The sequence below is a fragment of the Camelus bactrianus genome, chromosome 4 (assembly GCF_048773025.1).
Source record: "Camelus bactrianus isolate YW-2024 breed Bactrian camel chromosome 4, ASM4877302v1, whole genome shotgun sequence".
Lineage (NCBI taxonomy): Eukaryota > Metazoa > Chordata > Mammalia > Artiodactyla > Camelidae > Camelus > Camelus bactrianus.
Genome location: NC_133542.1, coordinates 58,800,854 through 58,820,174, shown reverse-complemented (window position 1 = coordinate 58,820,174; position 19,321 = coordinate 58,800,854). Strand labels below are relative to the sequence as shown.

At 39.2% G+C, this 19,321-nt stretch overlaps 1 protein-coding gene across 2 annotated transcripts in view; it reads right to left on the bottom strand.

The window, feature by feature from the left end:
• Positions 1-2,575: 2,575 nt before the first annotated feature.
• Positions 2,576-19,321, bottom strand: part of KIAA1958 (KIAA1958 ortholog) — a 120,560-nt gene continuing 103,814 nt past the window's right edge. For both annotated transcript variants that reach the window (XM_074362009.1, XM_074362008.1), the window contains one exon: positions 2,576-12,494. In XM_074362009.1, the coding sequence (XP_074218110.1) occupies positions 11,688-12,494 (807 nt within the window). In that variant the 3' untranslated portion in view covers positions 2,576-11,687. The remainder of the gene's footprint in view (positions 12,495-19,321) is intronic.

The window sequence follows — 19,321 nt, the reverse complement described above, 5'->3', positions numbered from 1 at the left end:
ATTGAGGCACAGAGAGGTCGAATAACTTGCCCACAGTCATAGAACTAGTAAGGATTTGAACCTGAGGGCTTTGACTCCAGGAACCCTGCTTTTTAAAGAAGTATTTTTTCTTTTTTTTCTGCTTGAAAATAAATTCAAGTTAAGGAGGAGGGTATAGCTTAGGGGTGGAGTGTGTGCCTAGCATGCACAAGGTCCTGGGTTCAATCCCCAGTACCTCCATATAAATAAATAAAAGCCTAATTACCACCCCCCTAAACAGGAAAAAAAAAAGATAAATTCAAGTTAAAAATATGAACCAATTTAAAGAAAACAGCAAATAAATAATAGAACAAGTGGCCTCTGCTGCCACAACATTGTGAAGGAGGTACATGAACGACTGACACTTGGGAAGTGGTGCCCTGGCCGGGTACTTATACTGAGGAGAAATGTACGATTGTGAACTATGCAGAGTCCACACGTCCTGAGAATACAGGACAAAAGGAAGCATCCAGATCACACTGCTCCCTGCCTGGGGGGAGGTCAAATCGCATCCCCTCAATTCTGAGCCATTATCCTAGAACAGACCACAACAAACCACAGGAAGTACAATACTAACTGTCAGCTGTCAAAAATGTTATTTGTTGGGGTTCGATTCTTTAATAATGTCCTGGAAGATTCACTGGGTTCTTTCAATCTGACCAAACTCTTACATATTATTGCCATACTTAAGTGTATTAGAAATGTGCTAAATTACTTCCTTGATTGCATTGTGAACACTTCAACAGCTGAGTACCTTGTAAATACTCCAGCAGGAATTTTTATTTCTCATCCTTATTTCTTTGGGGTCCCCTGAGAAATACAAGAATATTGTTTATTGCTGAAATATATCTTGTTTAATGTCTTTCACGTCTGTCCCTGGTGTCCTACCGGCAAATGGTAGTGAAAATGCTCCTTAGCAGAGGAAGAAAGAAAAGAGGGAAACTGAAAGAAGCAATGGAAAAGGAAATGCACTGGAGAAGTAAGATGGTCTGCACAACTTCTGGGGCTCCGGGTCCTAATCTGGGAGAGGGCGTGAAAAAGGAGACGGAACAGACTGAAACAAGCCAAAATGTACCAGTCATGAGCGACGTCCTCAGGACCTGGGAAATAATGTCACCTGAGTGAGAGCGGGCAGGCATCTACCCTACACACCGCATCCCTTACTGGTCCTCCCCTGCAGGTTCTCTCATTCTTTCAGGGTTTCGGTAGCACGTGGTTTCCAGAGCAATGCCATGAGGAGTGTCTGTCCTCAAGGCCTAGAAAGCCACATGCCACCCTGGGCTCACGGTACTTTCAGCAGGATGGAGCGCATCTCAGCCTGTGTGTCACAACGAACACTGCTGGAATCAACAAGATTTCCACAGACCTACTCTCTGCATTAAAGGGACAGACAAAATGTGCTCCCATCCGATAGATACAAACAAGGCCATATTAATAGTTAATAATTCAAATTTCACCGGTTCTTGTGATTACTGCTACAACCCAGCATTCTCACTTGAAAATCAACTTGGCTAACCTAGAGGGTCTTTCCTGTATTTGTCAGCATCATTACTCTCATCTCTCCTCAGGTCCTTTCTTTCATCTTGAAGATCCTGTGAGTCTACAAGATTGGTGAGAAGGGTTGTGGACTCTCTAGTACAAGAGCTTTTTGTGTGTTTATTTTAAACTCTGCCTTATAGAAAATTCCAAACATTTACAAAGAAACAGAGGAGAGTCTAATGAACTGTCATGTACCCACTGAGCTGCTTTAGCAATTACCCACCCAAGGACAGTTTATATACCACCTCCACTTTCTCTACCTCTCTGGATTATTTTGAAGCAAATCCTTAGATATTTCAGCATACATCTCAAAAAGACAACTCTTAAAAAAAAAATCTAGTGAAGGAGTTTTACAACCTGGGTTCACATATGTCATGTTGCATTGCACATATGCATCTTCTTGAGACAATGACCTATACCTCTCATCAAATTTTTTAACTGTTCAGGAGCCTAAAAATTTTAAAAATCATTGCTCTGAGCAAAACAATGAGAAGAGATTAAATTTGCCTTAAGGTCAGTAATTGTGAATGAAATCTTTCATCCTTTCACCATTATCACCATTATATTCATTCTTAAATATTTTTCAGAAATTTGTTTAAGAATGATTGTAGCTGCTGTATAGTAAATTTCAACTTTAAAAGGTTTTAGGATTAAATGCACTCTCCAAAAGCCATGAGTACTGATTTAAAGCACTAATTTAAAAACATCAGAGGCGTATAGACAATGGTCAATATACAATCACCATGAGGGCTTTCCAAACAGGCTCTCAGTCTGCCCACTGAGGGAATCCAAGTCAGAGAACGAGAGGACGGGTCAGTCAGAACTATTCCACCCAGAGCACTAGCTCAGAAGCATAGAATACAGGTACAGAACTGCTCAAAATGTCCTAACGTTTTGCAAAGTAGAAAGGAAAACATTAGTTCCAGGAATGTGATACTAAAATAAAAAACATTCAGAAACCATATATACCACTGATGAAGTTAAAATAATTAAGTTATTTTAATAAAACAGACATAAAATATACATTAACATTTTCTTTATTTTCGAAAATCTGGGTTAAACAGTCAAGCTGCATGTACATAAACCAAACCAAACAACGATAACAACAACTTTAAAAAATAACCCCCAAACTTGCAAACTGTTAAGGCTCTACCAGACTATCAACCAGAGGGCTGGCCCAGATGAACAAGAAATTGACACCCTATGACAGAAAAGAGAGGCTGTATGTGCTTTCCCACTCGTGTGATCCCATGTGCACATGCATGTGTGTACACGTGCAGGCATCACTGGGAGAAGAAAGAAAAAGTTGAAAATGGTACAATAAAATAATTCAAGTTACTGACCATTTCCTATATCATTCAGAATGATGTTTCCAGTGTTAGGAAATTGTGGATATCCTCCTCTACAAAAAAAAAAAAAAAGAAAAAATCCGGAACGGTGAAAACATCAGGACACAGTTTTATCACTTGGAACATATAGCCACACAGAAAATATTAAAATTTTAAATGAAAGCACTGTGTTTCTTCTCCAAGTAGTTAAAGCGAACAGACTCTTGTTAGTCACAGCCACGCAAGAGAAGACCCTGGGAAAAGTTATCCTTGGAACTTATCCAGAAGGGACTGCCTCCATCTGGAAGAGGTTTGCTGTGCTTGAGAAGGGAGAACGAAGCAACTCATTCACTATTCTATTGCTAAATTTAAAGCAAATGTGTTGGTGTTGTTGAAAATTTAATTTCCAGCTTAAATTGCCAAGACCACTTGGGGTCCAGATAAAACCTTTACACTCCCAGGAAGGAACTGGGCAAGGCCAAGGACACGCAACATTCCTGTGTGTTTTCAAGTCTGTCCAGTGCAAGCAAATGAAAACCCAAACAAAACAACCCAGCTTTAATTCCAACACCGACACTGTAGACTCCAGAAGTAATTAAATCAGTGCTTTTTTGTTTTGTTTGTTTGTTTTTACTGCTTTTAGTCCCTTAGTATCTGAATTTAAACACAGTTCCACCAAACTTCAAGTACAGCTAAGGAAAGCACCTCACTGCTCCCAGCCAGCTTCCTGCTGTTGAAACTGAATTTTTCTTGCATGTTTAGCCTAAACAAGTTTCATTCCTCCTGATCTCTTGTTAAAGCACTGATGTATCTTCTGTAATTTTCTAATTTTGCACCTGTTGTCAATTCTGAGTTTGGGGAGGGTGGAGAAGCACGTGGGATGGCTCGACAAACTCTAGTCTGGGCCATCAGACCCCAAAACAAACGTGGGGACCCCCTACCTTTTCTCACTTTGAAGCATAGGACCCTTTCAGGATAGAATGTTTTAGGTAGTAGGGAAAACAGAGGAATTCAAATTTTACTTGTGAAAAAGGTATCTGGACTGTTTTTACTACAGTCATCATGCATTGCTTTAGTAATAAAAATGAAGAAATACAACACTGTGAGATGGCAATTGTTTTTAGGTACATTTTCTCATATAACCAATAATCAATCATTTCAAGGGACTCTGGGGTATCACATCATTTTGCACTAGAAGAAAGACAGGTATGATTTTAAAGAGATAATATGGCCAGAAGTCACATACCCGCAAACGCACAGTGACCACCTCAGTCCGTCCTCCGCCAAGCCCGCACCCTTGCCTAGACTGCGCCCTGCTTACGGTTTCATGTTCTGCTTTGGCCTAATTTCTAGGTTTGGCCTGAGAATGTTTTCTCTCCCTTCTCTGTTTTGTTTGCATTGCTGAGTGGTAGTTCCTGTCGTGACTCCGCATTTACTTAAGCGAGGACTTTGGGCATTTATGATATTAAGCAAAAAAAAAAAAAAAAAAAAAAATCAACCCAGCTTTGTAGGTTGCAGTATAATTTATAAGAATAGTATATAGATGATTTATTTCCTGAAGGCTTGTCATAACTAAATACATTTTCTGTCTCTTTACATATAAAACGTGTATCAAATCCGAAAACCACAGCTCTTCTCCTCAGAATTCCCTATTGTCTCCTGGCATTTGGTGCTGTAGCGTAGAAGTCTGGAGCCAGAATGCTCTTTTGTTTTCTGATAGGAAACTGGTTGAGGTCTGACTGGATGCTGGCGGGAGTTTTCAGCCTCTATCTTGGTAGTTTAACATTCTGCCCGGAAGTGATTCCGTGCAGGTCTCTTTCACTTTTCTTTTTCTTTTTTTGCCTGGAAGGCAGTGAGATCTTTCAATCTAATACACAGATTTTCATTCTGTTCAGGAAAGATTTCATTTTTATAATCTAATAATCCTTTTCTCAATATAGTCTTTTCATCAGGAAAGCAGATGTCTGTAATGTTAGCTAATGTTCTGTTTTCTGAATCCATCGTCTTTCCCCATTATTTTCACCTTGTTTCTTTTGAAAGAACATTAGGAAGAAAGTCCCAAGTTGGTCCTTCACATTGGGTTTTTCTTAAGCATCAGTATTGTTCTTTCTTGTTTCCAATGTGGATTTTAATCTGCTATTGTGTTTTCAACTCCCTTGAAAGCCTACCTTCTTTTTCATCTTATTCTATTGTCTTTTTTCTCCTAACCTGCTCTCATTTTAAGGTAACTTACTGTTGTTGCATAGAAGCAATTCTTCTGTTCCTTCAGTTAGGACAAAGAGAACTCTCAAATTTTCTTGTTTCTTGCAGTAGACCACTTTCATTTGCAAGTGTCCTGGAAGCTGTTTGTTTTCCCTGGTTCAGTCATACTTTATTAAATGCCCCATTTTGTTTTCTCTGTACTCATCCTTAAAACGTGGTCCTTTCTTCTCAAACCCAGTATTGGCCTTTGGCTGTGCTATCTGTCCACTGGAGTGTTTGTCGAATCTGTTTTGGATGCACAGGTTGATGGCAAGGAGACGTGCATATTTCCAAGTCCAATTTCTAGTTTAATACTTTTCTGTAAGTAGCTTCCTTTCCCTTCCCATTGCCTGGTTTTCTGAATCTCTGAACCAAAACCACACACGAAAAAACTCACAATATTTGCATGTTCTGCTACCTGGTTATTTATCATCCCTGCCCTCTCCTAAAGGATGTTTTTCTTAGAATGCACTAAGCCTCCAATAGATCCTCTCTGCTTTCTGCTCACACTGGAGCCCTAGGATTTGGAGTCAGACTGGATGGAAGAGGTGGGTGGGACAGAGAACCTGTTCACTTCATGGTGTGGCATCTAGTTAAGGGAAAGGATCGGCCAGTGATTTCTCTGGCTCCAGAGTGCTGAGGAAGGAGACAGACATGGTTAAGGAGAACAAGTATTAAGTATCTTTCTGATTTTTTATTTCACAGAAACTGTTCCATGACGTGAAGCCAGAGAAAAGAGTGAGCTACAATGTGAAAGGTTTTGCCCCGGTCCACCTCCAAATACCTCAACCACTATATCGATTCCTTCTAGATTCTAGAGTTCAGACTTGGCCTTCTGGGTTTTACGAATGCTTTTCTGAAAGGGCAGGAGCTCGCCTGGGGTTTCTGCTAGCCAGATGTTGTTCTGCCAGATGCAGCTCCATTAATTAATTTGTAAAAATCCAAATCTTCCTGTTATGGTATGGAGGAAAGATTCTGGACTAATTTTGTAGTCCTGAATCTACAAGGTCTTGCTGACCTTGGATGGGCCCTTTAGTACCTCTAGGCTTCAGTTTTCTTATTGGTGAAACAGGGGAATTTGCCTAGGTTATTTCAGAGTTTCCTATAACCTCCTATTTTTTAAGTCCCAAGACAGAAAAACATGCCCTGATGAAGGAAAGAATAGAAAGCAAATGACTAAATAAGTATATTTTGCTATGAGGGTGCATTAGTCTAAAGATTATAAAAATCGTCTGACACCAAAATTAAAAAGTGAAAGTAAAAACCCTGAGCGTGTGATCGTGACACAGGTTAGGAGTCCTTTACGTTTTAAGGAATGATAATAATGTCGAAACAGGTGCCGTTTGTAAACGACTTGACTTTTATTAGAACAGACTGGCATGGCCATCTGCCCTTTTACGTAGACAACAGATAATACAAGTTATTTATTGGCTAAACATAGAAGGTTCTCAGTAGGCAGAAAATGTTATATTCATTCATAGAAAACCATCAGGCTTTCCAGGAACTACTGAATTATATCAATATATTGAATTAATAAGACAGTGCATATAAGGTGTGACACAGTACAGCATGAAAAATAAAATATTTCCCAAACAAATAGAAACTGTGTTTAATTTTTAAAAAACTCTGTGATCAATGGATCTCTGTGGGCCTGAAGAAGGCAATTTAGTCTAATGGACTGAGGCCTGGATTTGGAATCAGAAGACCTGGGTTCAAACTTAAGTCCTCCAACTTATTAGCTCTGTGAGACTTGGGGAAATTTATTCAACGTCTCTTAGCCTTGGTTTCTCCATAAGTAAAACAGGAATAATTAGACCCACATTGCAAAGCTGTTGTGAGAATTAAATGAGACTATGAGGCAGCTGTGAGAAAGCACTTACCACAGTTAGTGTTAGTCAAATCTGAATCTTCGTGAAAGTTAAATGTAAATTAACCAAATCAGTCATACTGACCATAAAATGTTTAGGAGCCCATTCTCATCTCAGTGACGGAGAGGGTTCTATCTAATTCCTATTAATAGTAATGGAAGCAACGTGCATCTACGTATAATTCAGTGACTTTTTTCAGTCTTAATAAATATTTCCTAAAATACTAAATTCCATATGGGCTGCATCAGATAAATAATAAAGCACTATAATTGAGCATGAAAATCTGATTCTGATCAACAATTCAACATGGGATTTCCTGGGCTGTAAAGATCCATAAGTACTCAAAAATCACAATAATAATAGGCGAACTTTGCCAGAAGGATGTATAGCCTTCCTCAAAGGAGTCTGGGAAATCCTGTGATGTCAGGATACATGGATACAGAACACCTTGGACTTTCCAGAGATAAGCTAGTTTTTCACCCCAAATGGTCTCCTCTTTTCTCAGAAAGGGAGTTTGGCCTTAAGTCACCAATCTCTCCCTCCACTCATGTCTTTGCTAAGGTGATAATTTATATGGGAAACACAACAAAGATTTGGAGCTCATTAGAGAAAATGAGATAACTCTTCTCTGAGGTCTTCATTGTGAGCATTTCTTGATGCCTAAAGGTAACTTGGTTACTAGATCAAAAACCGTTAGCAATCCAGATTTCAATAAAAGTAACAAAGTGATGCACGTCTGATAAGTGTAATATTTAAACATTCTGTTTACTTTAAGTGGTAACAATGTGGTCATTGTTAACCTAATTGGAGAAAAACAATCAACATTCTTCTGTCTATAGAGATAGCAAAATAATTTAAGGAGTCATGAAACTTGAAAATTCAAGAAAACTGTTATTCCTAAAGAAAGCATTCCAACATAGCAAGAAATGCTAATTTGGGAAGTTCAGTACATGATCTTGAGGAATTAGGAATTCTGCCTCCCAGTTTTGCCACTTCCTGATTATATGGCCTTGAGGACTTGCAGAAATGTAACACTGTTCACTTTGGAGACATCCGTTCCAATGATCTCACTTTAGAGCTGAGGAAAGTGAGACAAGCATTTGCCAAGTGAGTAGCGAAGATGTTCCCAGTCTGGTAACCCTGCTTCTATAGCCAGAGGCTTCCACTTCCACAGGTGGATGATTTTGTCCAGATTCTCCCAACAGCTGTGTACGAACACGCTGAGAGGCGGGGTATGGCACTTGACACTTTTAGTAAGGTTGAATTAAAACAAAAAATCAAACTAACAGAATTCCACACTTCTACGAACACCATTTATCAGTCAGGGCAGATCACTACAGCGTATAATCCAAGGAAGGCTGGGAAATGGCATATGACCAAGGAGACCATTTCTTTCACAACTTTGGTAAGGTTTTCCCATAATACTCCCCTTTGCAAACACTCTAAACAATGGAGAAGCTTTCTCAGAAAGCCTCTTAGGGCTTCCCTCTCCTTTCATTGTTTTTGCATATATCTGAGGTATCAGGGCTTGGATATGCTGGAGGTAGAATTTATGGGTATAAATGTGACCAGATTATCAGGTTTGGTTTCCTCTTCAAGTTAACAGTTTTCAAGGAGAATCTCCATAATGGAAGAAATAGGTGGTGTAACGCAAATTCGTTGAATAATAGTATTACTTTAACCGAAGGTTATAACTGAAATAGCTAAGATTTATTGCATAATTACTATGTGCCTAGTGCTGCGCTAAACCCTTTACATTTCACTGACTCGCACCCTTCAAGCTGACACCCCTATCATCTCTGCAGGAATAAACTTCCAAGGGAGACCTGCTACTTTCTGGGGAGGAGGTACCAAGCAAGCAGGGCTCCCCTCAGAGCAGATGCAGAGGATGCTGTGGGCAGGAGCTCGCCCAAAGGACTCCCCAGGTCCTCCCGTAACCCCCGCAGCACCACCACTCCTGACTCAGAGCCCAACTTGCAAATTCCTGATATTCATTCCCACTTTCAAGTTAAAAACAAGAAAATAAAAAAAACTAAAGGTAAGTGGAAAAAACACTCTTAACCTCCCTCTTTCTCCTCTTGGGGTTCTCCTTTCTCCTGGCTTAGGCCCAGAGAAGAACATCCTGGTGTCTTCGTAGGGTGTGGTGGAGAGCCTCAGCTGATGGCCAACCAGGATGAGCTACCCTGGTCTCCATCAGATCCTCCGAGCACGGACATGGCCATGTGGAGGGACAGGAGCTTTGCCATGTTAGCAGGTTTACTAGGTGTTACCACATGTGCACTTAGAGTGTGTGTGCGTGCATCTACACCCACACACACACCTACACACAAATACGTAACAGACACAGTACCTAGGACAATGGATGGCAGAGAGCAGCACTTGATAAATGTGTTTTCTTTCTCACTCCCATTCCCCAAGGAGGCGTGTAACGAACGGCATTTAGGAGGCTGAGATACAATTCTCTCCTTCCATCAGGTATCACTGGAGATTCTACCTCCTGACTTTAAATTATCATCATTCACTTCAGAACTCTGAGGACTGAAAGTATATCAAACAGGTAATAAGCGACAAGTCTGAGGCAAAGATGGGTATTCAGCTGATGAAAAGCCACTATCAACAGAAAGCTTACAGCCTCTGGATCAGTTATTGCTACTTCTGGAAATGTTAAAATCTGAAAAGATCCCAGTCATACCTAACAGCAATTTCTTCTTGAACCTATTTAAAATAAAAATGGAGGCTGTAGTAACTAGGCTGCAGGCACTGGCAAGCAGTTCACACAGGTTCTATTTCTGTTTAAGTGCAGAAATGACCAGAAAAATGACCATTTGCTTTCGACAAACACAATCTCCTTTGGGTGTTCAGCAATCAAAAGGGAACTGTATCCAGTGTTTTGTGTCTCTTTTTAATCAAAACCCTAAAATCACTATAGGAAACCATAACAGAACAGTATGCAGTATCAAGTCATAACATTGATTATTGAACATTACCTGTTACTTATATACAGATGGAGAAACAACAAAGTTAATCTATATTCAAGAAAGATTAACTAGAAAACAATTATAAATGTGCAGTAACTAAAAAGGGAACAACATTAAACCTTAAGGCAGCATTGGTTGAGTCTTCTCTGGTAAAGGAAGTATTACATATTTCAATGACTAGTGGATAATTTTTAAAAACAATTACTTCAAATGAATACAAAAACAATGCTTTGAGAAAGAAATAGAACTGATTTTAGGACTCTGGCAAAATGAATGTCTATTGGGATTTTAATTGTGGATTAGAAGGCATACACAGGAACAAAATGGTACAAAGTTGTAACAGTCTTTCCTCAAATACAAAATAAAGATCCCTAGAAATTATTATTATTAATTAGCATTCTTTGGGCTCCTTTTTTCACTTATCGAGAGTAGTTAATAGAAGATTCTGTTAATGTGTCAATAACATGGGGTCAGGCTGACTCTCACCTGCGTGAAATGATTTCTAAACTGCATTAAGAACCTATCACCATACTCTGAGTTTTTACAACCATGTCCTTAATGCTGGGTTTGCTTACCTGGTAGGTTGCCCACATCACTGTGTCCCAAGCATTGGTGCCAACCTAAAGTGATGATATCTCTTGTGGCTGAAAAAGTCGTACTTTGACATAAACATTTCAAAACTCTTTAATAAATACATTTTGAGATGTTTGCTTTGCAGCTTGTTTTGTTGAATTTTCCTGGTGAAGCCTGAAAATTACCTTCAGTTGTTTTACAGATCCAGTGTTATATACTGATGGAATAACTGTATGACACAAAGAACAGATTTAAAAAATTCTAAAAAATGTTCAAATGAAAACAGCTTTCACGTGACACTAAGAAAGAAAACGTAGGCACTTCTGCTTCGGGAGGTTTTTACATTTTGATCACAGGCTGCTTTTCCAAGCCGCTTTCTTTCACTACTGGAAATTCCCCCATGGTACAAGCCATCCAGTTCACTGGAAACCTTTTCTCACAAACACTGTTTGGTGCATTAATCTTTTTTCATAAAACTGTCTCCACTGATGCAGAGATTAAGTTCCTCCCAGTGCTGAGAGCCGTCGGAGCAGCCCCCGCCTTCCTACCAGCATGACTGAGTGTAGCTCCAGGACCTTCCATCAGGCAAGGCTGCCTGATTTGCAGGACCAAGTTATCCATCAACAAAACAGAAAGAGGAGTGCCAAGTGCAATTTTTCTCCTGGAAACAATTAACATGTCTGCCTCTCTCATCCTAGTTTCTTACTGTAAGTGTAATTCCACAAAGCGTTTATAGTCTTCATAACATTCTAAAGCTACTAGGCTACTGGGATTTTTTTTTTAATGACTACTTTAAACAGTTTTTTTTTTCCTTTTTTTTTTTTTTTGAGAAAATCTGTGCTAAAAAGGCACTAGATAAAATGAACTTCACTCTTGTGTATGTAGCAATGTATACATTGTATTAGATTCTATAATTTAGCAAAGGTGACACACATTTGGATAGAACATCCTAAATATTCAGACTCCTCTACTTTCAGTTAAAAAACAAACCCAAAGTCAAAGGAATAGCAGGTCACACTGACAGGGGCCAGCCTGACCATGAAGTCACGGTCATCCCCGCCACCTCTGAGCTTGGGCCTTGGCTGTGGAGGGAGCTCCTCCTGTGAGGGTGAGCAGGGCAGCGGCCGGGACCCAGGGAAGACTCACTGGCAGCAGCTGTGGGAGCCAAGCCTCCTGGACACCTGAGTAAATGAGACGAAGGTGAAGTTCTCACAGTTGTCCAGCTTGACCTTCTTGGCTAAGTTGGGGACAATCCCCCGAAGGGACCGCAGTCCCATCCTCTGCTCCTCATACCACACGCTGCCCATGTCCGTGGCCTCCTTCCTGGCTGTAAGGTAGAAAGGGGACTTGGCCTCCATTTGGGTGGGTGGCCGGTGGATGTACATGTACTTGTAGAGGAGGCAGTACGGGCACTGTTTGTGTCCCCTGGAGTGCTCGTGGTAGATCTTCCCATGACACACTCTGGTGGAGCCACTCCGACTCTCCCTCTTGACATTGTCTGTCCGGGCAAAATAGGGCTGGTTTTGTGGGTCTTTGAGCAGCTCGATGTCACCATACATCAAATCTGCATGCTCCTGCAGCGTCCGCATATTCAGGTACTGGCTGTTGTACTTAACCACAGTGGACAGCAGAGTGATAGGACTGTCATCCCCCAGACACCCTGCCTGCCACATCTCCTCCTCGTCTGAAAGGGAGAAGTAGACGATATTGCGAGAACGGGCCCCTGACATCCCTGCCTTACTCAGCACCCACAGCTTCTCCTTAAGTTTCTTGGTGGAAGAGCTGAAGGTGCTGCTGGTGATGGAAAAGCCCACACCTGCATTCTTCAGGATACGGTCCAGGCCTCTGCGGATGGCGTGGAGCGATGTGGCCAGGAAGTCTGAGCCGTCACTCTTCTTAACGGTGACATAAAAGTTCTCAAGCAGCTCGTTCAACTTCACTGCCGGGATCTCAAATGAGACAAACACTGAGGTTACACATTTGAGGACACTCAAGTAGCCAGACCCCTCCTTCCTTCTCCTGATCCTCACTATGGGCTGTACAGTGGACAGCCCTCTAGAGGGCTGGCTCCTTAGCATGGTACCAAGCCAGAAGATCTAGGTTCCACACTTGGCTCCACTTAGTCTTTTTAAACCTCAGTGTTTCAAGCAACAAAATGAGACATAACGATCATATCTTCTCAAAGAATTACTGTAATGCTTAAATAAAGTAGTGAATATGAAAGGGTTTGTAAATAGTAATGAATACACACACAGCATATATATATATATATATAATTATTATTTTTATTACTGGTCTTTATAACTTTCACTATTCCTCTTTAGAAAGCCCTTTCTTCTCTTTTCTAGCAAATCATTTCCTTCTCTCCCTTTCAAAAAAATTCAACCATCCTCTCTGAAGAATTCCTGAACTAAACTTATCAAACTCTGAATCATTCCAACATTTATTTCCTTGCTCTCTGCATGTACTGTTTGGCACTGCTGGCATGAAACATGGTGCTGGAAGGGAAAGACAATTGACATATCCATTTTCCACAGCAAGTTTATGCTCCTTGATTTTTCACTTGAATTTATCTGAATAGGTCTTGAAATATCTCTGGCTTAATGATCCACAGGTTGTCCATATGAAAAGATATGAACAACTTACTGAAATACTGACAATTAAGAGAGCTCTCCTTATTTGGCTATGTTAGGAGAAGAAGAAAGTATGGCTGGTAAGAAAGCTTTATTGCAAAAGGCAGCTATGGAGATAAAATCAGACCTTGCTTATAGTCAGATTAGGCTGAATACACATTCTAGGACAAAAGAAAGTCTCAATAAAAAATGTTTTAAAAGTAGAAACTGTACAGGTAACATTCATTCTTCTAATCGCCCTTGGGTCAAAGAGAAAATAAAAACTGAACTAGAGATTAAAAATATTACACATCAAAATGTGGGAGAAGTTGCTAAATACACTCCAATAATATCATAGTCTTGAATGACTTTGATAGAAAGCTTTATTGAAAACAAGCAAAAATTATTCAACCCAAAAGGCCAGAAAAAGTAAACCAAATTCAAAAATAGTAGAGTGAATCAAAAATAAAATGTGAATGAATGAACTGGAAAATATATAAATTGGGATAGATAAAAAATGAAAATACGTAATCTTTGAAAAGACCTACAAAGTTGACAAACTCCTTGTATATCTGACAGAGAGAAAGAAAGAAGAGGAAAGGAAATATACATATAAGCAATATTAGGAATGAGAAAGACTACAACCATAGAAAATGAACAGAGAATATGAAAGAATATCATAAACTTTATGCATATTAATCAGAAAATCTAAATAACCTGAACAATTTCCTAGCAAAATATAAATTATCAAGGTTGGTTCAGTAAGAAGTAAGAGATCTGAATAGCCCCAAACAAGAAAAGAGAATGAAATGATTGTCAAAGATGTGTATCACTCATAAAGAGATGGCTTTATGGAGTCATTTCAGTTTTTCTTTTGTATTTAAACAGTTTGGGAGCATAGGAAAAAAGAAGCATTCTACAGATATTATACCGAAAAACAAAGTATATCAATATAAATGTAAATGTCCCTAAGTAGAATACCGGTAATTTTCGGTTTGCACAGCACCATGTTAAACAAAATGTGTACACATTAGAACAATGCAAGCGAGGACATGGCTCTGATATGCACAAGTAGCAGTTAACATGGTACCAGCAAAACAAGGGCTGCCTATATTAGCACATCAAATTCAGGACGGCAGGAAAGCAATGTACACCAAGACCAGTAAGGATTATTGCAGAGTGTAAGGAGATTCAATCTTAATAAAATACTTTAATATAACTGACTTATTCATATATTAAGGAGAAATAAAGTGCACTTGATAATTACTAAAAAATTATTTGAAAGAATGTGATATCTATCTTAAATTTTAAAACATTCAAATTTAACTTAGATTGGAAGAAAAAAAATCCTCTTACTGTGATGAAGAGTAATTTACAGACATGAACTATAAAAATTATACCCAAGATGAAAACATTAGAATCTTTTTTATGAAGTCAGGAATAGGATGAGAATGCTGAATATTATTGCTATTATATAATACTGCTCTGGAGATTCTGGCCAACCAAGTAAGACAAGAAAAATAAATTATACACACATACACACGTATGTATATGTGTACACAGGAAAAGAAAATGACAAAATATAATTGTTTTCTGATAATCAGATTGTTGGTGTAAGTCCAAGAGATTCAGCTGAAAAGCCATCAGGAAGAGTAGAGTAACTGCATAATAAAATATAAAAAACAATAGCTTTCGTACATACCAGTAAAAGACCAGTTAAAATAACTTCTCAATAACACCCCAGTAACACCCAAACTCAGCTGGCTTCAGATTTTTATGTTGTGAATTGCAACTCCCTACTTGCAGATCTCTTTGTATTAGTTATGGCTACAGGAGATGGACCAAACTTGAGCAAAGCAAAGGGGGATGTCAGAATTAGCAGAGTTCAAGGCCACCAGGACTCTCATCTCTGCTTCTCTATACAGAGCAGCTTTCTTTGTGTAGCTTAAAACATAGGCACCTAGCACTCCCCTAGGATTATATCTTACAGCTTCAGGTATCGGCAAGAGTCCAACTGTCATTTTCAGTAGAAAAAAATATATAAAGGAAGGATTTTGACTGGTCCACTCCTGATCCAAACAACTGACCCAAAAGTGGGCCACTGTATTAACATAATGGCTTCTGCAGTAACCATGGGGATTGTAGGAGAGGAATGGTTCCTAAATAAGTGGTGCTGAGCAGAAAATCGTATTCCCTTAGTATTTAAAAACAAAACAAAACAAAACAAAACAAAACAAAACAAAACAGCTAACTTCTGATAGCTTCCTGTTGTACTTAGGACAAATTCCAAACTGTTTATCTTGTATGCAAGTCTTCACAATCTGCCTCCCCCTTGGCAAAGACAACCACAACAATCTTTCCCTTATTCCTATATCCCTCTGCTCCGCCCCTCAAGAAGTAGAATCTATATTCCCACCCTTGGAATCTGTACTGGCCATGGATTAATTTGGCCAATAGGATGGAGTAGAAATAACAATATGTGAATTCCAAACCTAGGCTTCAAGGGATTCTGCTTTCACACTATAGGTTCTTACAGGTTCTGCTTCCGTCATCATAGTACATGATGTTGCCATGTAAGAAGGCCAGTTAGACCTCAGGAACATGTGACTCAGAGACTAGCTGCCTCCCATCTAATATACAGATGACCACACTCGCATGAGTATCCCAAGTGAGACCGGTAGAAGAACCACTCAGCTAAGAAAAATCCATATAATCATGAGCAAATAAAATGAATGTTGTATTAAGCCACTAGGTTTTTGGATGATTTGTTATGCAGCAACAGGTAACTGATACACCCTATTTCTCTATGCTAACTCTGTTCTCTTTATACTCTGCTTTCCAGCCTCACTGAAATTTGTGTCATCCATAGAAACCACAAGTCTCTTCCATGCTTCCAAGTCTTTGCATATGCTACTTCCTCTACCTGGAATGTTTTTTCTTCTGATCTTACCTATTTGGAAAACCTCTATTCATTATTTCAGATCGAGCTCCAATTCTGCTGTCTACACAGAGGCTTCTCACCTTCCCTAAGCAAATCACTCTCTCACGTGGGATCCCACAGCACTTAATTTAAATTTTATTATGGCCCTCTCCATATTGCACAGCCTTTTATCTGTCTCTCAAAGTGGACTGAAAGCTTCCTGAAGGCAAGAACTACATCTCATACATGACTGGGTCTTCATGTTGAAGACCCAACCAGAAGGCTTCAAATGTATTTTTGATATTCAATGACCTGATAAACGTGGATTAAAGCAATGAATTAACCTTGGAGTTAGGAGAACCAAGCTGTCTTAGGGTGCAGAACATTTCTCTTGATTTATAGCACAAGTTTCAAAGAAAAAAATCACAGCAAAGCAATCCCTGGAGAAATGTTAAGCACAAAATTTATACTGTTTGCACAAAAGAAACTGTTCATTCTGGCCCATGTTGGCTGCCATCTTAGTTTTCTCAGACTGAATTTTAGTTGGTGATTATTCTTCCAGGGAGGGTCTTCAATTTGTTATGAAGACATTACAAGAAACTATTTTTCCTTCATGAGCCACTGTGAATAAATTTACCACGTTAAATTCACCAGGGATTACAAGCTTGGCTTCTGTGATGTGAAAATGATCAAAGATAAGTAAGACTTTACATATGGGGTCGATGACTCCAGATGGGAAAGAAAGTATAAGAAAAAGACTAATTTTGCTTGGCAAATCCCAAAGTTCTGGATCTACTTAGTAATCTTTGAAACTTGAAAGAGTTGTAAGACAAGTAAAACCAAGAATTACTTTTGGAGAATGCCTCAAACTCCCCTTTGTGATAATCTTGTTTAGGGGATGAAGAAAGTGGAGAAAATGTTTGTGAACTACAAGTACTCTATTAGGAAAACAAACTGAATCTTGAAGTAACCATTGCTGACAATAAAAATGACTTCATTTTTGTAGTTACCAAATTTTTCTTTATTGAGAAAGATAGGTATTGAACTCCAAGATGCTCCATTTTTTGAATGAGGCTAAGAAATATATAAATCAATGAGACAGAAACCTTGAGGGAGATGCATCAGGGAGGATTAGGTCACGCTTGTGAAGAAAAAAAATACTAAGGGGAACAAATAGTAGATCACACAGAGTGATCAGAGTGTAAGACTGGCAGTGTACACTCTGCTTATTTAGATGACATTTTGAGGTCTGATTTGACTTCTTCTTTCCTCTTTGGGAAAAACTAAACTTGAGGTTTGACCTAGAGGTGGAATTGCTGGGTGATAGAGTAACTCTATGTTTAACTTTTGGGGAATGGCTAGACTTTCCAAAGCAGCTGCATCACTTTACATTCCCACCAGAGTGTATGAGGGTTTTAGTTTCTCCACATCTTCATCAACACTTGTTATTGTCTGTTTTTTTTTTTTAATTATTATTCTAGTCTTTCTACCGAATGTAAAGTAGAATCTCAGGTGGTTTTGATTTGCATTTCCCTGATGTCTAATGAAGCTGAGCATCTTTTCCCATGCTTATCTTCTTCGTAATAACTGTTTAATGTCCTTGTCTGCTAATTCTAAAACCTGTGTCAGTTCTGGGTTGGTTTTGATTGATTTGTTCTTTAAGTGATACACTTTCTTGCTTCTTTGCTTGTGTGATAATTTTTGTTTAGTTGCCAGACATTGCAAGTTTTATTCTTGGGTTCTGGATATTCTTATACTCCTAAATAATCTTAAGGTTTCTTCTGGACATAGTGCAGTTACTTGAAAACTGTTTGATCCTTTGGGTCTTGTGCTTTTTTAAAAAACTGAGATATGATTAACATATACTATTACATTAGTTAACAGGTTTGTGACATAATGATTTGATATCTGTATATATTGCAAAATGATCACCACAGTAAGTCTAGTCAACATCCATCACCACACACAATTAAAAAACTTCTTGTCTTATAATAACTTTTAAGATTTACTCTCTTAGCAGCTTTCAAATATACAGTACAGTATTATTAACTATAGTCACTAAGCTATACATTACACCCCCAGGCCTTTGACCACCTTCGCCCATTTCAACACCCTTCACCCCCAACCTCAAGCAACCATGAACCTGTTCTCTGTATCTATAAGGTTTTTTACGATTTTTTTTTTAGATTCTACATATAAGTGACTTTGTATGATATTTGTCTTTCTCTGTCTGACGTATTTCACTAAGCATGATACCCTCTAGATCCATCCATGTTGTTGTAAATGGCAAACTGTCCTTTTTTATGGCTGAATAATATTCGTGTGTGTGTGTGTACTACGCATTCTTTATCTGTTCATCCATCTATGGACACTTAGGTTGTTTCTATGTCTCAGATATTGTAAATAGTGCTGCAGTGATCAAAGGGGTATGTATATCTTTTCAACTTAGTGCTTTCATTTCTTTTACATAAAGGATATTGTACAGTATTTCTATTTTTAATTTTTTGAGGAACCTCCATACTTTTTCCATAGTGGATGCACCAATTTTCAGTCCTACCAACAGTACATAAGGGTTCCCCTTTCTGCTCATCCTCACCAACACTTGTTATCTCTTATCTTTTGATAACAGCCATTCTGACAGGTGTGAGGTGATAGCTCATTGGTTTTAATTTCCATTTCCCTGATGACTAGTGATATCCAGTACCTTTTCATGTACCTGGGTCTTGCTTTTAAGGTTTGTTGGGTGGGATTAGAGCAAAGCTCAGTCTATGGCTAATTGTTCTCCACACCTGATGCAAGACCTTTCTGAATACTCTACCCTATGAATCCTGAGGTTTTTCCAGTCTGACTGGTGGGAAGAGGTACTACTTCCAGTTCTGTGTGAGTGCCAGGTACTATTACCTCTAATTTTTTCAGGTTTTTTGGGGGCAGGGGCGTGGGGAGCAGCCTCAGATAGTTTCCTTACATGCAGATGTTGAGCAGTACTCAGCTGAATATTTCAGGGGGACTATCTTCGGTGCTCTCAGGCTCTTTCTGTGTAGCTCTTTACTTTCAAATATTCTGCTATGACAATTCTAGCCACCTGGGTCTCTCTAGACTCAGCTCCATTTCCTCAACTCAGCAAGCCTCCTGGGCTCTGCCTGCATGCTCCCCTGCTGCACTACAGCCCAGTGGACTCTCTCAAGGCAGTGAGCTGGGCATGTGTAAGGCTCACTGTGCTTCCCATCTCTCAAAGATCACTGTC